This window comes from Copadichromis virginalis, linkage group LG12 (genome assembly GCF_057382275.1).
Source record: "Copadichromis virginalis isolate Kocher_CV1m ecotype Utaka linkage group LG12, C_Virginalis_male_GT1.1, whole genome shotgun sequence".
NCBI lineage: Eukaryota > Metazoa > Chordata > Actinopteri > Cichliformes > Cichlidae > Copadichromis > Copadichromis virginalis.
Window position 1 is genome coordinate 40759664 of NC_140629.1, and position 25069 is coordinate 40784732.

Here is a 25069-nt window from a genome sequence, read left to right on the forward strand (position 1 = left end):
CATTATTTGAGCGTGGTAAGAAAAAGAGACTTATTTTGATATTTCATACTTATTTTGGGCCTAACATAACAGCATTTCTCCATTACACAGGTTATGCATGCAGGCAGTACTTCATGACACCGTTCCCTGACCCCAGCCCTGGGCCACAAACCCGCTACAATGCAGCTCTAGCCAGGACAAGGGCACGCATTGAAATGACCTTTGGGCAAATAGAGGGAAGATTTCAGTGTCTGAAAAGTCTGAGGGTTGCACCTGACAGGGCATGTGACATTACTGTTGCATGTGCCGTACTGCACAACATTGCCACCATCAGAAAGGAGAGGACTCCTGTGGTGGAGGTGCGGCCTGATGATGACCTCCAGCCAGTGCACTTGGACCAACCTAGTGGCAGAGCTGCACGGGACAGGATTGTGCAACACAATTTCGAATATTAAAAACATGACAAAACATATTTTTCATTGAAATTTATTTGAACATCTTTTTCTGTCTCATCAAAAAAAAAAAGCCAGTCATCATTTGCCTGGAAAAAAATCATATATACTGTGTCACGCAAGGTCGTCAATAGTGCTCTGTATGAAAGTGTATGTTTACTTACTCTGAAGTTCCTTTTGAAGCAACTCAATTTCTAGTTGAACTTTTTGAAGTTCGAGTTCACCTAGGAGCTTTTGTTTCTTCAGCTCAGTGTACTCCATTTTTTGCTGGAGACTTCTCTTAAAGAGCAAACGAATGTCACCCTGTTTCAATTGTAGAGACAACATTTAACGGTCAATACATGTCACATAGGAAGTAAAATTAATTACAAGACTGCCCACCTCTGTATCAGGCCTCTCTGCCTGCAAATCATACTGAGTCAGAAACACATAGAAGTACACAAGTAGATACAAATTCAGGCCAAATTAGGCACTTACAGGGACTTCCTCCAAACCACAGTCATCTGACAGGGTTGCTTCACTGTCCTGTGCAATGGAAACAAAATGGTGTCTTTTATTTTGTGACTATTATTATTGGTCTAAATAATAATAAATAAAAAAAAGATATATATATATCCCAACTTACTGTGCATGCTTCAGTCACCCCTTGCATGGGAACAGGTAAAAGTGATGGAGTGTTATGTAAAACTACACACACAAAAACCCACAGTGTCAATAAATGTCAAAGTACAAAAAGCATTTTAATTAAGGCAACAACCAAATATTTTACATTGTACAAATAGAATTATGGGCTGATTTACCAGTTATGAAGGTGCTGCTGCTACTGCACCCCGGCTGCTGGTCTAAGGAAGAGCTGCCCCCAGGGATGCCCTCAACAATGGGTCTGGTGGCATTCAACCCTAGGGCCAGCTCCTCTGCCGGGGTGTGACGAGGCGGTGCAGGACCACCACCTGTCTTTTTGTGCTCTGCCCTTTTCTTGGTTGCTGTTATAAACAAACAAACAGATTATTTCAGGGTCTCTTTCCAAGACACGAAAAGCAATATAAGTGAGAAATATTACCATTCAGTAGAATATTCTTATATTTCACTTTTACTTGTTCCCATGTTCTAGTGGGTCCTGTCGTGGCTCTAATGTGAAAGAGGACATAATGTAATATAATATAATACATTAATTACGAGTTTAATTTGTCAGCAACTTTCTGCCAGCCCTCTCTCCTTGCTTTTGCAGCCTTTGCAGTGTTCCCTTGCGTTCTGATTAAACTCTGAAACTCCTGAAATCCCTCAATCAAGGGTTCTTGCTCTGCTGCCGAAAAATACCGAGCGCTCCTTCGACATTTTCGCCGACCAATCAAAGGGTTGCCGATCAATGTTTCTACTATCGATGCGTAGCCCCTGTTAAGCCACCCAGTGATCTCACATTACTTCATCCAGCTGTACTGATCGTCAACAACAGGTGTGTTCGGAGAACCGGGATAGTGAGCTCAAAGTTAGTGCGATGATTTGATCTTGGATGTAGTAAGCGAGGTACGAAGAACGGACCCCAGCTGTTTGTTTGTATCCACACAAAAGTATAACAACAACAACAACAACAATAATAATAATAATAATAATAATAATAATAATAATAAATCATCCTTTTTCCCATCTTGACGGGTGGCTCTGAACGCCTCCTGTGTGTGATTGGCTGCTGAGGCTCGTGTCACCGCGGTGGGCGGGTCCTGCTGTAGCTGAAGATGGCTACTCCGTGCTGGGATCAGCAGGTCTGAAGGTAACCGTCTCTGCGGCTCTTTGGTCGGTTTGAGCGGCTGTCTGCGCTCCGTATCCCGGCCGGAGGCTCCTCCGCGGGGTCGGGTCCCGGGACGCCGGTACGTGGCCGCTACACTGCTTGTTAGCATGTTAGATTAGCATCAGCTGCTAACGGAGGGCTACCAGTGACGTGACAGCAGCTGTTACACAACAGGCGTGAGGTCAAAGTTTGCGCAGTGTTAGGCCAGCACACACTGATGACTGTGTGGGGACAGAAAAAGAAGTAGCAGATAATCATCGATTATTGATTTTGTTCCTCTGTCACAGAGAACTGAACACGATGACGTCAACGTGACCTCACGTGACGTTCAGCTGTCTGGCCTGTGTTATGATGCGTTCACTGTCTGGCCGAATTGCAGGTGTCCGCGATGTCCAGGGAGCAGGCGAGCATCAGCGAGCTCCTGCTCTCACTGGACAGTTCAGAGCTGCAGGAGGCGGAGCGAGTGAGAGCTGCAGTCAACCAGCAGCTGAGTACAGGTGAGTTCAACTGTGCAGCACAAAGGAATGACGCAGGTCTGCATCTCTGTGACGCGCTCACCACGTGAACCAATCACGAAGCTGCAGTTTTGCTGACGTCCAACAAAGCAACCTTATCAACTCAGTCTGACATCACTTGTGACGGCCAATCAGTGCAGAGCTCCCAGCATGCATGTTTCTCCTCTCAGACAAAGGGGGCGCTGTCCTCTCCTCCGTGGTGGAGTACTACCTGGACTCGTCATCTTCTCAGGCCCTGCTCCTCCTCTCCTCCATCAGGGAGCCGCATCACAAAGTGAGCCTCGCCTGCTCGCAGATCTCCTGTTCTTTATCTCTGTGACTCTAACACCTGTTGGCCCCGCCCACTAGGTGCTGCTGGAGAAGCTCAACGAGTCTGTGAGTCGATCCGGGACCAGGCTGGGCGCCCTCACCCTGCTGGGTCACCTGATCAGGAAACAGCCGCCATGGGTTCATCACATCAGCCGCTCGCCGCTGCTGCTGTCACTGCTGCGCTGCCTCAAGGTAATACACACACACCTGAGACACACCTGTCCTCCTGCACATTCAGATTCTGTCATGATGTCGATCATGTGAGGTCGGATCACAGGTCGGATTCCTGCTGCTGTAAACTCAGAATTCCACTTCCTGTTTTTCAGACGGACAGCGATGTGGTCGTCCTTATCACGGGAGTCCTGGTCCTGGTCACTCTGTTACCCATGATTCCTCAGGCCGGGAAGCAGCACATCAATGACTTCTTTGACGTGTTTGGGCGCCTTGCATCCCGCAGCTGCAAAAACCCAGGTAACTCACTCACACAGCAGGGGGCGCTGCAGGAAGCAGCTCCTTATGCTTTCTGATTGGTCAGTCTGCTTCTCTGAGTGGTTGATAAGATGTTTTCTGATTGGCTCGTGCAGGTCATGAGCCTGTGGCCCACTTGGTGCACCTCCATGCAGGTACGTACTCTCTGTTCCACCGCCTGTATGGGATGTTCCCCTGTAGCTTCATCTCCTACCTGCGGCTGCACTACAGCATGAAGGAGAACCTGGACACCTTCCAGGAGGTGGTGAAGGTGAGTGCACACCTGCAGGGGGCGGTACTGATGTGATGACCGCAGGTGTTCCTTCAGTTTCACCTCACACTCTGTCCTGTCCCGTCAGCCGATGTTGGAACACGTCCGGATTCACCCAGAGCTCGTTACAGGCACTCAGGACTACGAACTGGACCCGTCCAGGTGAGTCCAGCTTGGAGACAGAAACCACACCTGAGCGTGCAGAACCAGGTCAGCAGGTCCTTTGACAGAGTGAACCCAGCGCTGAGCTCAACCGAATGCAAATCAACAAGAAAGAAAGAAAATAACATCTGATTGAGTTTTCTTAAAGTATCCTGTCCAGCTGAATTCGCGTCGCAGAGGCGTGTTTACCGCAGCTCAACATCAAACTTTCCTTTATCTGACGACGAAGCCCGCCACTCGATTCCAGCTAATGACAGGAAGTGATGCGCTCTGATCTGTCAGCAGGTTCAAATAACACGGGCGCACACACGATGTGGCCTCAGAGCAACACATTTCATCTCCAAGTTTGTAACCAGCTTTAAAAAACAGGGACGTCTGCAGCAGCTGTTAGTCTGAGGGAGGTCGGCCAAGCCTGATCAGTGATTTAGGAGATGATAGAAATACACAGAACACAAGTAAACACACAGATTGGATAAGGAGGGCCTGGAATGAAACCTTGTGCACTTCTTTAGCATCTATCTGAGGATTAAGGAGCGAAACTCTGATCCTGCAGTTCTTCAGGAAGTGAAGACGGCAGCATGCAGCTACAAAAGTCTGCTATCCTGAAAACGAAGGAAGTCGCTCAGACGCAGAAGCTACGTGTGACACGACGACTAGCGTACCTGCCGTGATAACTCCACCCTCTCACGCTGATAAGAAAGGCAGTGTAGCCTAGTTACCCGTCAACTGCACGGTTTTCTTTGGTTTTCTTACCCTGGCATTCAGCTGGGTATCGCGACTCTGACGTCTCTAACTCCAAACATTTAAAATGACAAGAATACTTTGACTGTTTTCTGTTTGAAATATGTTTTCTCTTCCACTGCTGTCTGCAGGATGTAAGATTCACTTACTGCCAGAAGGTGGCAGTAAAAGCGTCCACCGTTAACTAACAAAATACAACATAGCGATTACTACTCAGAGTGGAAAAACTTGTTCCTGTAGAAACAGGAAAGCAAAGATGACTGCGACCAATGAAAAGGTCCATAAAGAATAAACAAAAGCGAGGTAATGCGAGCATGTCGTTTGAGAGTGGCACTCGTCACTACCACGAACGTCAGTATCCAAACTGACAGCGTGTCCTCTGAGACGTGACCTGAAGCACAGCATGAACGAAACATGACCTCTGCTGTCCAATCAGAGTAAAGTATGAACTGCAGCGTGACTGAGCGTTTGAACATTGAGTTTCAAACTGCTGCAAATTAAACGGGAGAGTCCGGGTCACCAGAGGTCGGGTTGGGTTAGATTTTAGTAACATGAAAGACGTGTCATCGTCATATCAGATCTGCACTACCAGTCAGAACTCTGGACACACCTTCTCATTTAGTGGGCTTTCTTCATTGGTGCTACTTTCCACATTGTAGATACAAACTGAAGACATCTGGGATCATGTAGCAGCAGCTCAGATCAGAGCCCAGACAGATGCCACACAGACCTCCAGTAGCAGACACATCTGTACATGTTCAGAGGAGACTGTGTGAATCAGGCCTTTATGGTCAAACAGCTGCTGAGAAACCACGACTAAGATAAAGCAACAAGAAGAGATTTGTTTGGACCAAGAAACACAACAAATGGACATCAGACCATCTGTGCTTTGGTCTGATGAGTCCAAACCTGAGATCTTTGGTTCCACCTGCCGTGTCTTTGGGGAGAAAAGGTGAACGATGGTCTCCACGTGCATGTTCCCACTGTGAAGCATGGAGGAGGGGGTGTGATGGTGACACTGTTGGGGATTTCTTCCAAACTGAAGGCACACTGACCCAGCATGGCCACCACAGCATCCTGCAGCGACATGCCGTCCCATCATTTATTCTCCAACAGGACCCCAAACACACCTCCAGGCTGTGTGAGGACCAAGAAGGAGAGCGATGGAGGCCTGGCCTCCACAGTCACCTGACCTGAACCCAGAGGAGCTGGTTTGGGATGAGATGGAGCGCAGAGTGAAGGCAAAGGCCCGACAAACGCTCAGCATCTCTGAACTCCTTCAAGACTGTTGGAAACCATTTCAGGAGACGACCTCATGAAGCTCGTGGAGAGAAGGCCAAGAGTGAGCGAAGCAGGAATCGAAGCAGAGGGTGGATATAAAACATGTTTGGGTTTACTTCATAATTCCACGTTTTCATTCAGTTTGATGCCTTCAGTGAGAATTTACACTGTAAACAGTGATGAAAGAAAAACCATTAAATGTGAAGCTGTGTCCAAACCTCTGACTGCTGGTGCTGTAATGGGCCCAGCACTGAGCTGTGGGACACCTTTACTGGGCGATTTATTTGAAGCTGTTGGCGAGCAGAAGCAGCTGGAGTTAGCGAGCTGCTCCCTGCTGAGCTCAGACTGACACTCCCCTCCTCCCACTCAGGTGGAGGTGTTACGAAGTCCATGACATTGTGATCGAGTGCTCCAGAGTGTCCCTGGATCCTCTGGAGTCTTCGTGCGAGGAGGACATTTGCTCCTCCTCCTGCTCTTTGATCACACCTCTCCCCCTGACTCCCCTCCCTCATCTGGACCTCACCTGCAGTCCTCCGGTCACAGACGCTGTCAGCAGCTCAGGTGAGTAACAGCAGTGTGAGATCATGTGACCTCCTGTTCAGTTTGTAACAGAGGTCAAAGTGAAACCAGAAGGAAACGGATGTTTTTAATTAAGTGTTTGTGTTTGCTGACAGGAAGTTCAGTCTGTCCTTTGGGATCCAGATGTGTGCCTCAGCTGAACCTGAACACCTGCACGCAGGTAACTCACCTGTCTGTCTAATCTGTGGGCCAGACGAGCAAGCACTGACACTTCCTGTTTGTGTGCAGCCTGACGACGTCACATGGAGCCCCGCCTTACACTGTGGTTTGTCCACACCCCCTTCTGAACGCACTGCTTTAGGCTCCACCCACCCACTGAGCAGGAGCACCTCCATGTCAGGTGACCTCACATATGTGTGTGTGTGTGTGTGTGTGTGTGTGTGTGTGTGTGTGTGTGTGTTAATAGTGTGTGTGTGTGTGTGTGTGTGTGTGTGTGTGTTAATAGTGTGTGTGTGTGTGTGTGTGTGTGTGTGTGTGTTAATAATGTGTGTGTGTGTGTTAATAATGTGTGTGTGTGTGTTAATGTGTGTGTGTGTGTGTGTGTGTTAATAATGTGTGTGTGTGTGTTAATGTGTGTGTGTGTGTGTGTGTGTGTGTTAATGTGTGTGTGTGTGTGTTAATAATGTGTGTGTGTGTGTGTGTGTGTGTGTTAATAATGTGTGTGTGTGTGTGTGTGTGTGTGTTAATAATGTGTGTGTGTGTGTGTGTGTGTGTGTTAATAGTGTGTGTGTGTGTGTGTGTGTGTGTGTGTGTGTTAATAATGTGTGTGTGTGTGTGTGTGTGTGTGTGTGTGTGTGTGTGTGTGTTAATAGTGTGTGTGTGTGTGTGTGTGTGTGTGTGTGTGTGTGTGTGTTAATAATGTGTGTGTGTGTGTGTGTGTGTGTGTGTGTGTTAATAGTGTGTGTGTGTGTGTGTGTGTGTGTGTGTGTGTGTGTTAATAATGTGTGTGTGTGTGTGTGTGTGTGTGTGTGTGTGTGTGTGTGTGTGTTAATAATGTGTGTGTGTGTGTGTGTGTGTGTGTGTGTGTGTGTGTGTGTGTGTGTTAATAATGTGTGTGTGTGTGTGTGTGTGTGTGTGTGTGTGTTAATAATGTGTGTGTGTGTGTGTGTGTGTGTGTGTGTGTGTTAATAATGTGTGTGTGTGTGTGTGTGTGTGTGTGTTAATAATGTGTGTGTGTGTGTGTGTGTGTGTGTGTTAATAATGTGTGTGTGTGTGTGTGTGTGTGTGTGTTAATAATGTGTGTGTGTGTGTGTGTGTGTGTGTGTGTGTGTGTTAATAATGTGTGTGTGTGTGTGTGTGTGTGTGTGTGTGTGTGTGTGTGTTAATAATGTGTGTGTGTGAATAATGTGTGTGTGTGTGTGTGTGTGTGTGTGTTAATAATGTGTGTGTGTGTTAATAATGTGTGTGTGTGTGTGTGTGTTAATAATGTGTGTGTGTGTGTGTGTGTGTGTGTGTGTTAATAGTGTGTGTGTGTGTGTGTTAATAATGTGTGTGTGTGTTAATAATGTGTGTGTGTGTTAATAGTGTGTGTGTGTGTGTGTGTGTGTGTGTGTGGACGCAGGTGAGAAATTGCCTTCATCAGCCTCCATTCTTGAGGCTCCTCCCATTAAGGAGCCCGACCGCAGCCAGGTGAGTTAAAGACTTCAGTTAAACAACTGGGAGTTAACTGGGCTGCTTTTATTGTGAAGGAAGAGTCTTGCTTTGTCTCCCTGCAGGTGAGGATGGTCAAAGATGGGGAGGGGTTAACCTGTCAGCCAATCACTGAGGGGGAGGAGCAAGGCCTGAGTGACCTCGTTAACAACAACAGACAAGGTGAGCTGATCGATCTCAGTGATGTCACTGCAGCTGTTTCTTCATCTTCTCTTTGTCTCCAGATGTTAAAGATGAGTCCCAGCAGCCTTCGCCCCGCCTCATCACCTCCACCCCCACTCAGGCTTCAGGGGTCCCCCTGCCTCCCTGCTTCACCACTCCTCACCCCAGATTTGAAGAGCCAGGCTCCGCCCTCTCGGACTACAGCCCCAGCTCTCCGTATGACCCGCTGTTTGAGCTCGCTCTGCCGCGGGCGGCCATGCTGTTCGTTGGGAAGAAGACCCAGGTAAGGTCAGGTGGACCGAGCCACAGGTGGTTTTTGTGAGCGTGCTCGGTAACGTGCTGTGTCCTGCAGGAGGTGCTGGAGAAGAAGGGGGGAGGACCACAGAGGGAGAACAGAGAGGAGGAGGTGACCTCTGTCTCCCCTCTGAAGGTTCTGGACCAGCTGATTGCCCGTGGAAACAACGCCCACGATTGCCTCAGCAGGAGGTGAGCCGCAGGAAGTTATCAGAGGGCATTATCAGGCAGAACGCCGCCTCACGCCCAAAACACACCGATCAGTATCACATCAAAGGTGTGAGTCGCCTAGCTTCATATTGTAATGCATAAACGCCCCCTGAGCGAGCGCTTTGGAGATAGTGGGAAGACAGAAGTCCTTCTAACAGGAAGAAAGCTGCAGCACAGCCAGGCTGAGGGAGGAGAGGCCGGTCGGGGTGAGGCGACAAAACAAGACATTAAACACGAAGCGAGATTCCCGCTGCTCGCCGATCGATGGAGCGAGGTGCAGCCATCGTCTAGTCTGTCGATGAAACCGTGTCCTTAGATTTGAAACGTCTGCACGCGTGTCATCAGAGACCCGTCTGATGTTGTGTAAAACGTGCTAACCTGCGTCACCTCTTTCTTCTTCTGTGGTGTTCACAGGTTATCAGCTGGGAGTAAGTCGGTGGATCGGAGTCACTCTGGAGGTAAACAGCAGAGCATGAAAAGCAAAGGTACCTGAACTCTCGCCTCATCACGCTCATTAACCTCACATGCACATGAAGCTGTAAGCTCACTGTGTGGAGCTGACAAGCTCCTGAACCCGCGCCGCTGTTTCAGCTCGTCGTCACATTCGCTGCTGTTTGCGGGCGCCGTCCTGAATCTGCGTTCAGGTTTGATTTAGCCGGCTGGTGTTCTCGGGTTCAGTTTTCACGTCTTGAGGCTGATGAGGAAGCGGTTCGCGGCAGGATCCACGCTGGTTCTTGGCAGCTGTGGGACACCGTGCTCCGGTTCTCTCGTATTCGCCGTACTGACCACGCTCAGCTCGTTTAATGACCCTCAGACGAGCTGCGGCGTCAAGCTGCCGGGTTTGCATCAGCACAGAGGATTTCATTAGAACTGTGTGTGTGTGTGTGTCAGGCTCCACCCAGGAGGAGGAGCTTCAGTCTCTGACCAATCAGCTGCTGCTCGTCCATGCTCAGCTCCAGTACGAGCGCTTCAAGCGGCAACAGCACGCCATCCGAAACCGCCGGCTGCTGCGGAGGGTCATCAACGCGACAACGCTGGAGGAGCAGAGCGCTGCCATGGTAACACACACGTCAACCTCATCATGATGCTGAACACCACCCACGTAGCCCCTCCTCTCATGTTTTCTCTCCTCCGTCACGCTGCTGGTTGCAGAAGTCTCAGCTCGGCGTTCAAGACGAGGAGATCCGGAGTCTGAGGGCGAGTCTGGACGAGGAGCAGCGCCGATACTCGGCGCTGCAGCGCAACACACACACACGCAGCGGGCAGCTGCACACACACATTGCACATCTGCTGCAGCTGCAACGAGACGAGCAGAGAGAGAGCCAGAGACTGCAGGTCACACACACACACACACACACACACACACACACACCATCAGCAAAGAGCTTCACATCCTGTGCTCTGATTGGCTGTTGCAGGGTGAGCTGCAGGAGTGCCAGAGCAGACTGCAGGATCTGGAGGCGGAGCTTCAGAAAGCCAATTACAGGGCGTATAATGCTGAGCACCAGCTGACCCAGCTGTCAGTGAAGGTGAGTCCCGATTAGTCGATGGCATCGTTGAAGGAGCACGGCGCTCAGCTGCTTCTCTCTGTGTGTGGCCTCGCAGCATCACAGTGTGTCCATGACGACTAAATACACACCGAGAGGAGGCAGATATGTGGGTCAGAGGGGTTTCACTTCCTGTCAGACACCGATAGGTCTGTCGAGTCTGTAACGAGTCCGTGTGTGCTCAGGCTGTTTCAGTTTAAACCAGCAGCAGAGAAACTGAAGACAAAGCCAGTTTTTCTGTTTCTGAATAATGAAGGAGGACGAGCCCACAGTGGCTCAAAAACAGTAACCACAGCTGAAGTCCTGAGGCAGCTGCTCCCACTCAGTCCTGTTCTGCAGATGTTTGTGTGTCTGTGTGTCTCCAGCTGTGCAGCAGTGAGCAGCTGCATCAACAGATGTTCCTGCTGAACCAGCAGCTGGTCCTGCTCGGAGAGACCAACAAAGCTCTGCAGCAACAGCTGGAGGGCGGAGAGACACAGCGCTGCACCGTAAGACCCACACACACACACCAGCTTCAGCCAGCTTCAGTCAGCTTCAGCCAGCTTCAGTCAGCTTCAGCCAGCTTCAGCCAGCTTCAGTCAGCTTCAGCCAGCTTCAGCCAGCTACTATTTTCTTCTCCAGTCTGTGCCGACAGATTTCTCCTGTTTATTCCTTACTTTTTATATTTTATTCAGGCACAGTTGTTGTGGAGCACCCACAGTTTCATTGTACATGTACAATGATAATAAAAGGCTATTCTATTCAATTCTTGGTTGTTAGAAAGTGAATGTCCATAATGTACACTGTCAGTGTAACACAAGTTAAATTATATGTAGTTATTTATATGTTGACTTCAGGGAGGTGGACGGAGAGGAGGGGCTCTCTGTCGATCAGGGGCCTCGAATATGAACGAGCCGAGGGCCACTGCTGTCGTCTCATTGGAGCCACTTTAGTGCTCAAGTAGTACAAAAACAAACAAGAAAACAGACACAAATATTTCTGAAAATGTTTTTTGTTTTTTAAATTTCTAACTTGTAGAAGACGACTGTGCCTGTATAATTTAACTACCCGAAGCCTTTCATTGAATGACCAAACAAACACATCGCTCCTCTGTCGGTCCCACACGTGGCAGCACTGCTGATGTCGTTGTGTTTGTAACTAAATCATCGTGCAGACATACGTGTACACGTTCCTGCTCTCTGCTCATGTTGTCTTCATATTAAATCATTTAAAGAACTTATTTTAACATTGCGCTCGACAACAAACATAAAAAGTCACTTCATCGGCCAAACTGCATCATATTTCGTCACATCATGTACGAGCCGTGAGTAGGGGTGACGTGAGCCGTTAGTGGCCCCTGGGCCACGAGTTTGAGACCCTTGGTGTAGATAAACTCCAAATGCTTGGAAGTTGTAAACACGGCAAGAATGAGAAACAGACAAATAAATAAATCCAGTTCAGTGTTCAAAGACCGAACGCTCCTTCATCCTCATTCGCCCACATGGCTCCTCCTCTCTCTCTGTGATGTCACATCCTGCTGCGTTTCTCTCTGTGACTAAAGCTCAAACATCAAAATCACATTTTCTTGTTTTCTACGTCGTACCTGAACATGACTCATCGTTAGCTCTGTCACGTCAGTATTCACTTCAACAGGATCTGTTTTTAACTCAGATTCGTAAAAACACGTTTTCCCTTTAGCCATGTTGCTATGACGACCCCACGCGCCTTAGGCGCTACTCGACTGTAGCGGCGAACGAGTGGGTGATAAAGCGCAGACACGCGCCTGCATGCAGAGCTTCAGGATCTGATTAGCAGAATCACATCTACGACTGTGTTTCTCATCGTTTCAGTGAGACACGTTTTCTCTTCCACGCTAACCTGCCGAGATCAGCACATCACAATCGTTACTCAGACTCCGGCCCTTTCTCAATTCTAAGTACGCGAGTCCGTGCTCGCGTTCTCGGCGAGTCCGGTCTCGCCGAGAACGCGAGCACGGACTCGCGATTTGTACAACTGGAACAGCAGCGTACTTGATGATGTCACAGGTCCAGAGTTTTTACTGCCGTCCTTAATTTAACTGTGAGTAATATGTGATGAAGCTTTAATCACAGCCGAACCGGTTTACTCAGGAACAAATTAAACACTGAAACAAACCAAACATTAACATTTAGAAGTGATCTAAGTGACTTATATATCATGTTTAACCTCAGTAGTGAAATCTCCATTAATAAAAATAGTGTACATGTACATACGTGTACATACCTTAATAAAAACAAGCAGGTGAGATGTTAGAACGCTTTTATTTTTATTGTAGTGGACACTCAATACAATAGACAGCTGCTGGGGTTTGTTTAACCCTTTAAGACCTACCATAGAACCAAGTCCACCAGAGCTTATATTATATTTTTACAGGCTGTGGAGCCATTTTTAGGAGCATTTCAAGTTGCTATACATCAATACAACCATTATAGCCCAAACTTTAATAATATGTCTGCATTAGGTGCATAGTAATTACATAAATTGCAAAAAAGTGCAATAAACTACAAAAAAATTGAAAATCGTTTTTGCTTTTTTAACATATATTTGTAGTTAGAGAAATTTAAGAGGCTTATCCCTCAAAACTAGAGATGGACCGATCCGATATTACGTATCGGTATCGGTCCGATACTGACCTAAATTACTGGATCGGATATCGGAGAAAAATAAAAAATGTAATCCGATCCATTAAATATCACGAAAGCACCTCACAAACTTGCAACACCCGTAACTCACCTCAGAACGTTAGCACGTCGGAGCAGTATGCATCACGTGATAGAGCGGCTGTGGCATGCGGGACCTGTCGGTGGTCTGGATAGCATGTGGAGCTTCGCTAGCAACCCGGCATTTCATCTCCAACAAAGTTATCCCCGAGAGAAGTAAAGCAAGTGTGTAAGTCCATCTCTGAATGTTTGTAAAGCATTCCTGCGTTAAGCTTAACAAACGATATATGGAGCGACTGTCTCTTCTTGCTGCTACTTCAATCATGAAACTGATCAATGATCAGCTGATCGTCTCTCTTGTTTGTTTTTGGCCCACTTTGCACCAGAAAGAGGAAACCAGCGGCTGAACAACAGCAGCACGTTTAAGCTTGATAAGCTTTTGTTAGAATTTATTTAATATTACTTTCTACTCGAGGATCTTTTTCTACGTAGCTGACGCTGGTAACTGTGCAGGGGCGGATCTAGCAAAGTTTAGCCAGGGGGGCCGATAGGGCATTAACTGGGAAAAGGGGCACAAAGACAGACTTTTCTTTCTTATTCTCATTTAAAATGTCGAGCTTTTAATAAATAATTATCTGACACCCAAAGTTTTAATTTGATGTAAAATGAATAGAAGTCAATTACTGTATATAGTAACTATTAAGTCTAATATATATACCCTAGTAAGCTATAGTACTTTTTCCTTTGGGAAGGTACCATCTGTGCAGTCTGCAATTTTGTTGAAGAAAGATGTTGAATCTATTTAATATTTCTTGAAAAATAATTGATTTCTGTGCATTTTTTTTCACACTGCATCAAATTAAGGTTGATTACGTCGATTAAGCATCATGAGGTGGAGCGTGAGGGGTGGTTCCCTATTTTTTATTTATTTATTTTTGTTGTTGCTGGGAGTTGGAACCCTATTAGTTAGGTTGCTTAATATTTACGCTAAGTACTCTTTAAAATACCAGAATAGGGAGGATGGTGTAGGTCTAAGTTTATTAGATTGATCAGTATTGCTGAACTATGAAATATTTTTTTTGTATACAGGTATAACAGAATAGCTTTAGTGTAGTTGTTGTTTTAAACTTGAGTATGAACTTGCAGACTTGCAAAATGCAGCAAGATATTTTAAAAAACAGTTTTGTTGATTAAAAAACACTATATCGGATTCATATCGGTATCGGCAGATATCCAAATTTATGATATCGGTATCGGTATCGGACATAAAAAAGTGGTATCGTGCCATCTCTACTCAAAACTGTAAATACAAAAAAGTTACACAAAATAGTTTCCCACCACAGGAAATTTATTTTGAGTGTCTTCATAGTTTTATTTTTGAAATACACCAATTTTTATATACTGCAGGAAAAACGAAAATAAATATTATAGTGCAAATTTGCAAAAAAACAGCATGTGCATCAAAATAAACTATTTCCAGCAGTGCAATATGAGTCTTAAGCATCCCAGAAACGACACAGAAAGTCATAAAGTCAAACATAACTTTTTAAAACACATAACAAGTAAAACACAAGCTCATAAGGCCCCGATCGTAAAAAACTACATTTCCGCAAAATTACGTCACTTCCGGTTTCGGGCAGGTCATGCGGTCATGTGATAGTTCGCACTGATGGACGTAGGAAGTGTTACAAACAGCTGATGGATCGGCGAAGCGTGTTTCTGGAATATCATGTTTTTGTTGCTGCAAGTGATTTTTATGCAGTTTTTGCAAAGCTATATGTGGAAGGAAACTGTGACCTAGGACAAGCTGATGGCATCAGATGTAAGTACAACTCCTCCAGTTTCATATGCAAAAAAATTATTGCGCTAGCTTACTTGGTTGCAGAGCTACCGGGATTTAAAAATAGTTACGCATAACAGAGCGTGCCCGCTCCGATCGGCTGTAAAGGGTTAACCTGAGTAGCAAAAAGACCGCGGGGGGGTTGAAAACGATGTGCCGGGAGTCCGCTGTTCTCCCCGGCTCTAATAATCCTCGACCTCGCTGTCTGCTGTGGAGCCGGCGGGTCACAGACGTCTCCGAAAACGTCAGAGCGCGTTTGGAAATATGTGACATCTTGATAAATCGAGCAGATGTTTGAAGTTCACACAGCTACATTCTCGCTTGAAAATAACTTAAAAGTTTATTTTGTGACCCAGAAAGAGTAATATGTAAAAGTTTTTAGCCCCGCTCGTCCGCCATTGCTGCGTTTGAGTTTTGGACGAGAACACAAGTACGCATATTGAGACAGGCCCTCCGTTTCTCCTTCAACGTATGTTTTGATTTAGATTTTTGTTTCTTATTAAAGACGGTTCACTAAAAGCACGTACAGAGTTATAGCACACCTTTTACGCTTCCTCAGACGTAAGTCGGGGAGTTGACTCTCTCAACAACACACCGCCCTCTGCTGACCCTTTTGTGTAATGCAAATGTGGCCACTATGATGAATGGAGCGTGCGCTGTTCTAAATGTACTCTGCTGTGTGTCAGGAGGCGTCCATGCTGCAGTGCAGTGTGGGTAAGGAGTTCCTGAGGCTGAAGGACAACGATGTCCAGCAGAGACAGAAGCTGGAAGCAGCCAATCACAGGATCACGGAGCTGGAGAGCCAGCAGGCCAGGAAAGACCAGCTGATCCTGAGCCAGAAAAAACTGCTGGAGGACACCAAGAACCAGAACAGGTCAGTCCGGCTTCACCTTCTGGAACTCTCCACACGGGAAGCGTCGGACTCAGACTGCGTATGTCGCTTTCAGGGTAGAGCTGTCGGCGTCGGAGAGCCGCTGTACCGCTCTGAGGAGAGTTACTCAGGCGCTGCAGACCGAGATGCTTCAGCTGTACGGTCAGATCGCGGGAGGCGGGGCTCACCCAAACGGCGAGCTGCAGGACGTCAGCAGGTAAACAGGGCCATCGTCCGAGGACGCCTCGATCCCACAGAGACGTCCAAAATGATTTAATGAGACGGGCAGAACCAGGACGAGTGTCTGTGCTTTTATTCTCCACGTGTGCGTTGTTGATAAATGTTTGCCTTTCTGTGTCATACTGTCCTCCAGATCCGACAGCGGAGCCTTACCTGATGCTCAGGGAAGCCAAAAGTCCCTCCTCCCGTTTTCTTCTGCTGTTGGGATCATGAACGGAGCAGTGGAGGTCCTTTCCACCTCCCCCGTGTCCCTCTCACTCTCCCCCATCGACTCCCCGCTGGCTGTCGGCTCCTTCCTGGAGCAACGAGCCCGACAGCTGTTCAGACCCACAGATCAGAACCAGGAGGAGGAGGAGGAGGTGAATGTCCAACCAGCAAGCCCTCCACTCGGTCAGGAGGTGGAGGAGGCATCACTCCCTGTAGGAAGTCCTCAGACTGAGCCGCTGAGCCAAGCCGCAGACCCCATCGTGGCCCCCGTAGACCTGACACTCGCCGTCCAACAGAGGAGACACGAACTGAGCATCATGGACTACGACGAGACACTGCCCGACATCTGAGGGAGGAGGAGGTGGGGTTCCTAGGGGCTCCGCCCTCACTCTGGAAAAGAGCAATAAAGATGATAATGATAAGGCAATAAGCAGGCTGATCCAAGATCAGCAAACTTTCAGTAACGATTGTTATTTATTAGGGGAATTAAATCTACAGCTAGCCTGGCTAGTATCCACAAACAAAAATGCCCTCTAATAAGTGGCATCCAATCAAAAGGACAGTCGCTCCTATCCAGTGCTGATGGGAGTGGTCTGTTGGGCGGTCTGCTAGTACCGCCATAGTCTCAGCCATAGTATTGATCCATAGTTATGATAAAAGGAGTCTAGTTCAGGGACTCCAGTTAGCTGAGGTGAAGCCTCGCAGATAGCTAGCAGCTACAGCCGCCTGCATCAGCCAATCAAATTCCAGGATTTGATCACAAGAAAGTGATGCGGCTGAAACTGTAACGCTGAAGCTTCAGAGTCGATGATGTGCCTTTGTCCGTCTTTTTTCTACAGTCTGTGTTTCAGCTGATTTTCCTGTTTAAGCCAAAAAGTGCTTCATGCCAAATTAAACGCTGCGACTGATGATTGTTTTCTTTATGGATTTGTCAGCTGATCAGTAACTGCAGACAAACCAAAGATGTGCTCCTGAAACACTGTGACAGAAATAAAGATGTAAACGTCTGTTTGTGCGTTTTTTGTTAAAGTTGTCACACTTTTCAATGCTCTTTGTTTAAAAAGATTTGCCACACATTTAAGATATATTTGAAAACCAACATTATTTTAAGGGAATTTGTGAACTTTGTTTCTAAATGAATTCTCTTATTAATATTTGACACCATGAATATGACATTTATTACTAATTAAATTTGTTATAATTAGATTATTACTAATCTTTGTTTTATATTAATTTTTATATGCAATTTGGGGGTGATTGTATTTTCCGGGTATTTTAATCTGAATATTTGACACTATAGGGAAAACTAACCTGATGTTTTCCTCACTGACGGATTTAAAGGCGCCATTTTTCTCCAGGTTCTGGCTCAGGTGATTAAAAATGCGCCAAACGTGCGGAAATGAGACTTTTCTGACGTTAGTCGGGTCCTGATCGATCGTCCTTAGTTAACCGTTCAAGAAACGTCCCCTCGTGAACTCTGCACCGTTTGCCCTGCACTGGCAGTGATGACGTCGTTCCCTAGCAACCGACCAACGCGTCGTAGCGACCGTCCCGAGAGCGAAGAGGCGGGAAGGGTTTTGGTGTTATCGTTATTTTTGGTTTTAACGTCGTTTTTGTGCCAAAGTTCGGATTTTAGCGGATACGTCTGAGCGCGAGACGTTTGTTAATGTTTCCCGCGCTTCAGCAGCCAACAGAAAGTTCCTGGGAAACGGTGAGAGGTGTTTGGACAGGTGAGAGGCCGGAAGTGGAGCTCTGAAAGCGGACGTCAACTTTTTAAAAGATAAAATCAGGTTGACCGTTAAAACATTCATGTTTTATTGTTGTCAGAAAATGTTTGAACAGTTGTGTGTTAGTGTATGTTGTGTATTCAGCTGACAGCCCTTTATTCGTGGGCCCGTTGGCTCCCTAACCCTGAGTACAGGAGATGGTCGGTGTGCGGCGTTCAGGGGAGTCGGGACAGAATATCAGTGTTTGATCGGTGTGTGGTGGGCCTGGTGGTGCTTTCAGGGACTTCCTGATGGATGAGACGGTGAGGCCTCTGAGGATTCCTCCTCAGGCGTTCGTCTACGCCGACAAACACAACGTGGCCCAGCTGGTGCAGGTAAAGGTGCAGCTGCAGGTTTCCCACGCGTGAAGCTGCTCTACATTCACTGTGTGTGTGTTTCAGAGCATGCTGTGCAGCCTGGTGATCGATCAGCCTGTTGATCCGATCTCCTACCTGATCGGGCTTCTGCAGAGGAGCAGCGATGATGGTGAGGTCGCCGTCGTGTCCCTGATGGCTTTTATTTGTTAGCATCGCTTAAAGCAGGGGTGTCAAACTCAAATACACAGTGGGCCAAAATTCAAAACTGGAACAAAGTCGCGGGCTAACATTAATATTTATTGAAAAAAAAAAACTTCCTCCAGATATAAGAATGAATCTTTTCTTCTGGACTCAAACACGTTTTGCTGAAAAACTGAATATGGAACAGCAAAGCTTAATACTAAACAATATATATATTAGCTGTATAATACCAGTAGGCCAGCTCTGATAGTAATTTTGTATGGCTTCGTGGGCCAAAAGTAATTAGGCTGCGGGCCAGAGTCTGACACCTATGGCTTAAAGCATTCCTTTAAAATTGTCTTTAAACGCAGACCGGGCAGAATATAAAGTCTTAAAATGGTCTCAGCCTTAATTCATCATTTTTATCACAGAAACACATACAGGACGTTTGCGATATCTGGAAACTCCAACGAAACGCTCGCACACCTGTAAAGCTTTGAGTCAGGAATTTATTCTGACGTTATTAAAAATGAGACGCAACTATGGGGCTCATCAGACACCACGTTTTACAAATGCTTTTATGCACATCTGAAATGTTTAGTGTCGGTCCTAAACCGTTGTTCAGTTAGGATTAGAGTTCAGCACCGGAAACAGTGGCAACGATGAAGACACAAACACACGAGGTTCTCTGACGTCAGCTACACAATGAGCAATAAAAAGCTTAAATAAGCACAAACTAACAAATACATCGGGCCAAGAGAAGGACCGAAACACAGCCGAGGCAGAAACATGATGCCGCCCCTAGGGGGCGCTCTGACTCCAGCAACATCAGCACAGACGGACACCACTGCACTCACAAACCGCTAATGATAGGTCGTGGTTCTTTGTTCTGACGTCGCTCTCAACGCTCTTCTGAAATATTGATGTGGTCGTGTGTCCACGAGATTTTGAATGCAGCGTGTTGTGTTTAAGGACAGTAAGGTGTTTCATTTCTCCAATCGGTGGTGATCTTTGGCAAGCGTCTGCAGCAGGAAACAGTCAGACTGCAGGTCATGTGACCAGCTTGTTTTCTGACGTCTGATCTGTGTCAGTCCCCAGGGTCATGGTGCTGGGACCTCCTGCTGTCGGCAAACACACCGTGGTGAGTTCAAGTGAGCGTGGGAAACTTTCAGCTGACCTCCGCTTGCTCGTTTACGTTTCTTCTTCTTCTATGTTTTTTGGGGGGTTTTCTTCAGGCCAAAAAGCTGAGCGCCGAGCTGAGAGCTGTTCACGTGACCGAAGGCAGTTTACTGCAGTACCGATCAGAGCTGCACGCCGAGCAGGTACACCTGCTTTTTCCTGATGTCTGTATCTGATCATTGTTGACTCTGAGCGGAGTGATGAAGTCTGACCTCAGTGTTGTCACTTTGTGACCAAACCGCCCGACCCCTCCCTGGTCCTCCTGTCTAGAGCCCGTTTGTTCATTCTGTGCATCATCCTGATGCCCGTGTGACCTGTGTTTTGTGTGTTTAGGAGCTTTCGGAGGGGGTGCTGGTTGGACTGGTTCAGCAGAGGCTGAAGGAGATGGACTGCTTCCACCGGGTGAGTCAGCCTCACAGTCCGGTTAGCTTAAAGCATCATTAAACATTTGTGCCGTGTTCGCACAGACCTGGGTCAAAGATCGTCGGTGCCACATGTCACAACCCGTTTGAAACGTCCCCCCTGATGTCCCCCCTGTTAGAAACGTCCCCCGTTACCCGCCTCACTTGCGTCTGTGATTGATGATAATTAGCGCTCTGGTCTCCGTTGTGTCCTACTACGATTCCCAGCAGGCCGAGCAGCGTTCTCCCCGAGGACGGGCTGATCAAAGGGATGCTGCTGTCACATCATGTGTGTTATATTCACACGGGCCGCTCCTCGCCGACGCTCCTCGTTAGCATCACGTCCCGTTTGCGAGGGCTGCTTTCAGATCAGTTTAAGGCAATGAAAGACGGAGGAGCAGCTGTCACAACAACAGCGACACAAACTGAACGCCTTCAGGCGGCATCGTGCTCAAAACGCATCCAGACAAATAAAGACTCGCCTGCAAGCGAGATCGGCGGCACCTGTCCCAGGTTACCTGCGCTGCCGGGAGGTCTGAGAGGGCGGGGCTTTTTGCAGGAGGTCTGGAAGAATTCTGCCTTCTTTTGCACTACTGCAGCTTTGAGCAGGACCCAGTCGCAGCACAGGTTCAGGGGGGGTGTCTGTGGTGTCCGCTCAGGGCTCTGCAGTCCCACAGGGGGGTTTCTAGTCTGCTTCTTTATTGTTGCTCAGTGTGAAGAAGTTCAACAATACGTCTGTGTCTCTACACGATAAAGAAACAGAAACTGCCACAGACGTGGATCAGCTGCTGGACCCGTGTGATCAAACATGGCAGACAGGAAGTTTATTCCATGTTTAACAATCAGAGTACATTCAAAATGAAATACACTGCCTTGATTTTTCTACAAGGTCAGGAAAGAGAGCGGTGTTCGAGACTTCAGTCTGGTATAGTTTGAGGGAACATTTTATGTAATGAAGGGAAAGAACCATGTGTTGTGATTGGTTCAGGACATACCTGCCTGCCCTCGGCTACCCTCAGCCACCGCCACAGGTCGGCTGATCTTTATTACTCTGCTTTCACTTGGTTTCGACAGGTACGCCAATACTGAACTGCTCTGCTGCAACATTAGCGAGCAAAGCTTTAACAACGTTTTGTGTCAAAACTTCAGAGAAGCAGAACAAACAGAAGCTGTTTACACCTCAGACTGTAAACGAAAGATGGACACGGCTCGTCACATCTCAGCTTCTCATGTGAGACTCACTCCTGCGAAGATCTCAGTGAGACAGCTCCACCCGTCAGAGTGTGTGTGTGTGTGTGTGTCATTAGCAGCTTCTTTGATTTGCTAATAGCTGTTTTTGGCTGCAGGCTAAACTCGTCACACACACACCAGGGACCGTCTGTGTGTGTGTTTGTGTCGGTGTGTGTGTTGAGGATGACTGACAGGTCCCGTCAGGACACCGCCTGCTGCTGTCACATTAAATTGTGCAACTTTGCGTCCGGCAGGAGCGTGGATGTGCAGGTGAAGATGAACCGTTAGTACACACTTCCAAGAGCTTCCAACAGAACCGGGACAGAACAGAGAGCAGGCACCTGTCAGTCTAACAGGCCACACCCCTAACAGTGCACCCTTTAGCAGCCCCTCCCTGAGCCCAGTTCTGCTGGAGGTTTCTGCCTGTTTCCTTCCTGCTTGTTCATATAGAGGGGTCTGATTGGTGGGTTTCTCTGTGAAGCTCTGTGTCAATAAAGCTGAACTGAATCAGAGACACGTGCAGAAGCTCAGAGTTGGAGCTCTGACGGAGGCTTCTGAAGATACTCTTCAGACAGACTGAACGCATCACCTGCTCATGAGCATGGGATCATGCTGACCTCTGAACCAACACACACACACACACACACAGCCTGACGTCTGTGTGTGTGTTACTGCAGGGCTGGGTGTTGGAGGGAATCCCTCAGACTCGCCTGCAGGCTCTGAGTCTGCAGCAGGGCGGAGTCATCCCCGAGCACGTTGGTAAGTAACAGGAAGTGAGATCACGCTTTGTGCCCTGCGCGGCTGCTTCCTGTGTGACATCACGCTGTGGTATGTGTCATCAGTGATGCTCGAGGCGGCGGATGACGTGCTGATGGAGAGAAGTTGCGGACGGCTGGTCGACGCAATCACTGGGGGTGAGCCCACGCCCATAATCAAACATCAGTGAATATGTTCTTTCCTTGTGACATCACTTCCTGTCTGCAGACATCTACCATCGGACTTTCATCCTGCCAGATGATGACATTATCACTCGGCGTCTGGAGAAGGGGAGGAGTCTGACAGACCAACAGAGACTTGCTAAGCTTCACCGTTACTGTTGTGAGGTCACGGGTCTGAGATCAGCCTATCAGCACGTGCTCAAGGTCATCGACAGCGACCAACCACACGCTGACATCTACCAGCAAGGTACAGACCCACACAGACTCTCTCACACACACACAGACTCACACACACACAGATGCTGATTGGTCAGTGAGGAGTGTTTGCATCATCGGTGTGAACGATGCTCTCCTGTGGTTGAGTCCAGGTTCAGGCTCCTCCCTCCCAGACCTGCGGTGTGCCACAGTTTTGGTTCTGCTCGTCTTCAGCACGTTTTGAGCAGCTTTGCTATGCAGATGATATTCAGGTGTTTTTTGCTCTAAGCCCCGAGACGTGTGTCCAGATCCTGCAGAGGTGCTTGGACTCTATTAAAAGTTGGATGTCTGACAGTTTTTCTCCATCTTAATGAAGAAGAAGCTGGAGGCCCTGTTCGTGCCCCTGACAGAGTTGTACCTGACGGAGGCTCTTGGTCCCCTTGCTCCGTTTACTAAATCCTCTGTCAGGAACTCTGAGGGGACCTGGACTCTATGATGATTGAACTACATCCTGCAGGTCCCAGAGGTCATGTGATCAGGGCCTGCTGGCTGGAGCCTCGGACACATCTAAACACTTGGCGCTTGGCTTTATGAACTTTATGAACGGTGCTGCAGGAATGAAACTGTTCTTTAATGATGCCTCAGTGAAACAGTCACAGAGCAGGCAGCTCCAGCATCTTGTCCTCAGGTGTGCTCCATACACCTGAGCTCGTTCTTTCTGTGATCTACCTGCTGATTCAGGTAAAGCATTAACTGGTGTGTGTGTGTTTTCTCTTAGTGCTGGCTTTTGTCCGGACTCGTCAGCGCTCCAGAACTCCCAGAATCCTCCTGCTGGGACCACCGGGGTCTGGAAGGAGCCGTCAAGCCCAGCTGCTGTCAGAGAAGTACGGGATGGTGGACGGTACGCAGCCAGGATGGGGTCACAGTTGAGGGACACCAGCTCAGGCTCACTGTGCATCCAATAGGAAGCTCCGGGCGAGTTGCTGCTAAATACAAACCTGCCACAGTCTCTTTGTAACATGTAAAGATATGACAGAGACCTTAAAGGGTCAGAGGTCACACTGATGAAAAGCATGTCCTGTCAGGTCACATATAGGTCAGAGTGAAATCTGAGGTTTCGCTCAGGTGGAGGAAGTAATGAGAATGGCCAAAGGTCACACGACGAAGACTGTTTTCACTTTTTACTGTGTGTGTGTGTGTGTGTGTCAGTGAGCTGTGGTCGTTTGCTGAGGTCTGTAGCTGCAGCTGGTTCCAGTCGAGGAGCAGAGGTCCAGGCGTACCTGGATGACAGACGTCCAGGTGAGCACACACTCATGTCTGCCTGCGGCTGCGATGTTCTCTATCAAACCTTCCAGAAAGTGCCGCTCGTCTCGCGTCAGTCCACACAAGGTTTCCCACAAGTGTGTGGGACCATCCAGAGGGTTTTTGGACATGTTTATGGTGTGACTAATGTGCAAAAAAGAAATCAGGGAGGGGGGCAGAGACAGTACGAGCTGACATAAGCCTCCGACCGTCGCTGCCGAGGCGCGGCCGGCTGTGACCGTGTGCGCTAGCGTCCAGAGGGCGACACTAACCCCGCTGTGGCTGCAGTTTCAGACTCGCTGCTGCTGCAGGTCCTGGAGGAGCGGCTGAGCCGACCCGACTGCACCCGCGGGGGCTGGATCCTGCACGGCTTCCCCTGCGACCTGCAGCAGGCCCGGAGCCTGCAGGAGAGCCACCAGCAGCCCAACAGGTACAGGCTCACTGTACTCACGGAGCCGTTCTCCAGAAAACTCCGAAATCCTTTTAACCTGCTCGCATTCTCGTCTCGTCCTCCTCTTACTGTCAGGGTTTTCTTCCTGGAGCTGACCGATGACGTTTGCCTGGAGAGACTCAGTCTGAGAGCCACAGACCCGGTCAGCGGTCAGAGGTCAGGAACTCAGATTTACCTGTGACGGGAAAATTCCCACTGCAGGGAGAACACGTCTGCATCATGCTGTCGGCCCTGTGATGTAATACACACACATGTGTAGGCACACACAGTGCTGATGGTGCAGTGGTGGTATTGAGTGTGTGTGTGTGTGTGTGTGTGTGTGTGTGTGTGTGTGTGTGTGTGTGTGTGTGCAGCTTCCATCCTGTGACTCGGCCGGCTCCGAGCTCTGAGGTTCAGCACAGACTAAAGACCCGACCTGAGGACAGCATGGAGTCTGTAACACAGAGACTGAAACAGTACAGGCTCCACAGCGCCGCCCTGCAGGTACACACACACAGGAGAGAGATGGAGGCAAAACATTAGGAACAACAACAAAGACTAAAAGGCCAAAAACAAAGCTGTGATTTAAACCCATGGATCATAAGATCAGAACAAGCAGCAAAGATGAGCTGTAACCCGCAGGTGAAAATCTAACTCTGTGTGTGTGTGTGTGTGTGTGTGTCAGTCTGTCTATCCTGAGGCCATTCACATCGATGCTGATCAGGACCCTCACTCTGTGTTTGAGGCCGTGGCGAGCAGGCTGACCTCTGAGTGACCTCTGACTCACCTGGACTCACCTGAACAAGCGGAGGTCACATGATTGTCTGTAAAAATAAAGCATGTGCTGCTCCTCCCTGTGTTTGTTATGCTTCTCTTCAGGCAGAGCTCC

General features: G+C 48.1%; 2 protein-coding genes and 1 long non-coding RNA gene across 6 annotated transcripts; 2 read left to right on the forward strand and 1 right to left on the reverse strand.

The window, feature by feature from the left end:
• Positions 1-601: 601 nt before the first annotated feature.
• Positions 602-2068, reverse strand: LOC146697827 (uncharacterized). The gene is made up of 4 exons (XR_014923433.1): positions 1232-2068; positions 1057-1118; positions 909-956; positions 602-734 (listed from the first exon to the last, which is right to left on the reverse strand). It is a non-coding gene; the product is annotated as an uncharacterized LOC146697827 (long non-coding RNA).
• An 83-nt stretch (positions 2069-2151) lies between these two features.
• tsc1a (TSC complex subunit 1a) lies at positions 2152-17249 on the forward strand. Of its 2 annotated transcripts, none has more exons than XM_085476585.1 (22): positions 2152-2296; positions 2597-2714; positions 2903-3006; positions 3081-3233; positions 3368-3512; positions 3626-3780; positions 3869-3942; positions 6335-6525; positions 6639-6703; positions 6772-6883; positions 8105-8172; positions 8259-8355; positions 8418-8638; positions 8708-8841; positions 9274-9344; positions 9751-9917; positions 10012-10194; positions 10278-10388; positions 10772-10894; positions 15611-15798; positions 15872-16012; positions 16169-17249. In XM_085476585.1, the coding sequence occupies exons 2-22, from the start codon at positions 2606-2608 to the stop codon at positions 16590-16592; spliced, it is 3036 nt and encodes a 1011-aa protein (XP_085332711.1). In that variant the 5' UTR covers positions 2152-2296; positions 2597-2605; the 3' UTR covers positions 16593-17249. The 2 variants fall into 2 exon arrangements, with proteins under 2 accessions (XP_085332711.1, XP_085332712.1); XM_085476586.1 differs by having other exon boundaries at positions 9274-9317.
• Positions 17250-17696: 447 nt separating this feature from the next.
• Positions 17697-25031, forward strand: ak8 (adenylate kinase 8). 3 transcript variants are annotated; one of them, XM_085476595.1, is made up of 15 exons: positions 17697-17972; positions 18250-18343; positions 18410-18494; positions 19597-19646; positions 19741-19827; positions 20018-20086; positions 21993-22074; positions 22158-22229; positions 22330-22500; positions 23227-23349; positions 23658-23747; positions 24039-24180; positions 24277-24357; positions 24555-24684; positions 24866-25031. In XM_085476595.1, exons 2-15 carry the CDS (start codon positions 18260-18262, stop codon positions 24953-24955), a joined length of 1356 nt encoding a protein of 451 aa, XP_085332721.1. In that variant the 5' UTR covers positions 17697-17972; positions 18250-18259; the 3' UTR covers positions 24956-25031. The 3 variants fall into 3 exon arrangements, with proteins under 3 accessions (XP_085332721.1, XP_085332718.1, XP_085332719.1); XM_085476592.1 differs by having other exon boundaries at positions 17700-17972; positions 22300-22500; XM_085476593.1 differs by lacking the exon at positions 17697-17972 and adding an exon at positions 17979-18032 and having other exon boundaries at positions 22300-22500.
• Positions 25032-25069: the final 38 nt, after the last annotated feature.

Excerpts from the sequence above, each read along its gene's own strand:
- tsc1a (XM_085476585.1), top strand. The coding sequence starts at position 2,606 with ATGTCCAGGGAGCAGGCGAGCATCAGCGAGCTCCTGCTCTCACTGGAC. Across the intron at positions 2,715-2,902 it reads CAACCAGCAGCTGAGTACAG|ACAAAGGGGGCGCTGTCCTC; the intron begins GTGAGTTCAACT and ends TTCTCCTCTCAG. Across the intron at positions 10,389-10,771 it reads TGACCCAGCTGTCAGTGAAG|CTGTGCAGCAGTGAGCAGCT; the intron begins GTGAGTCCCGAT and ends GTGTGTCTCCAG.
- ak8 (XM_085476592.1), top strand. The coding sequence starts at position 18,260 with ATGGATGAGACGGTGAGGCCTCTGAGGATTCCTCCTCAGGCGTTCGTC. Across the intron at positions 18,344-18,409 it reads ACGTGGCCCAGCTGGTGCAG|AGCATGCTGTGCAGCCTGGT; the intron begins GTAAAGGTGCAG and ends TGTGTGTTTCAG. Across the intron at positions 24,685-24,865 it reads TCCACAGCGCCGCCCTGCAG|TCTGTCTATCCTGAGGCCAT; the intron begins GTACACACACAC and ends TGTGTGTGTCAG.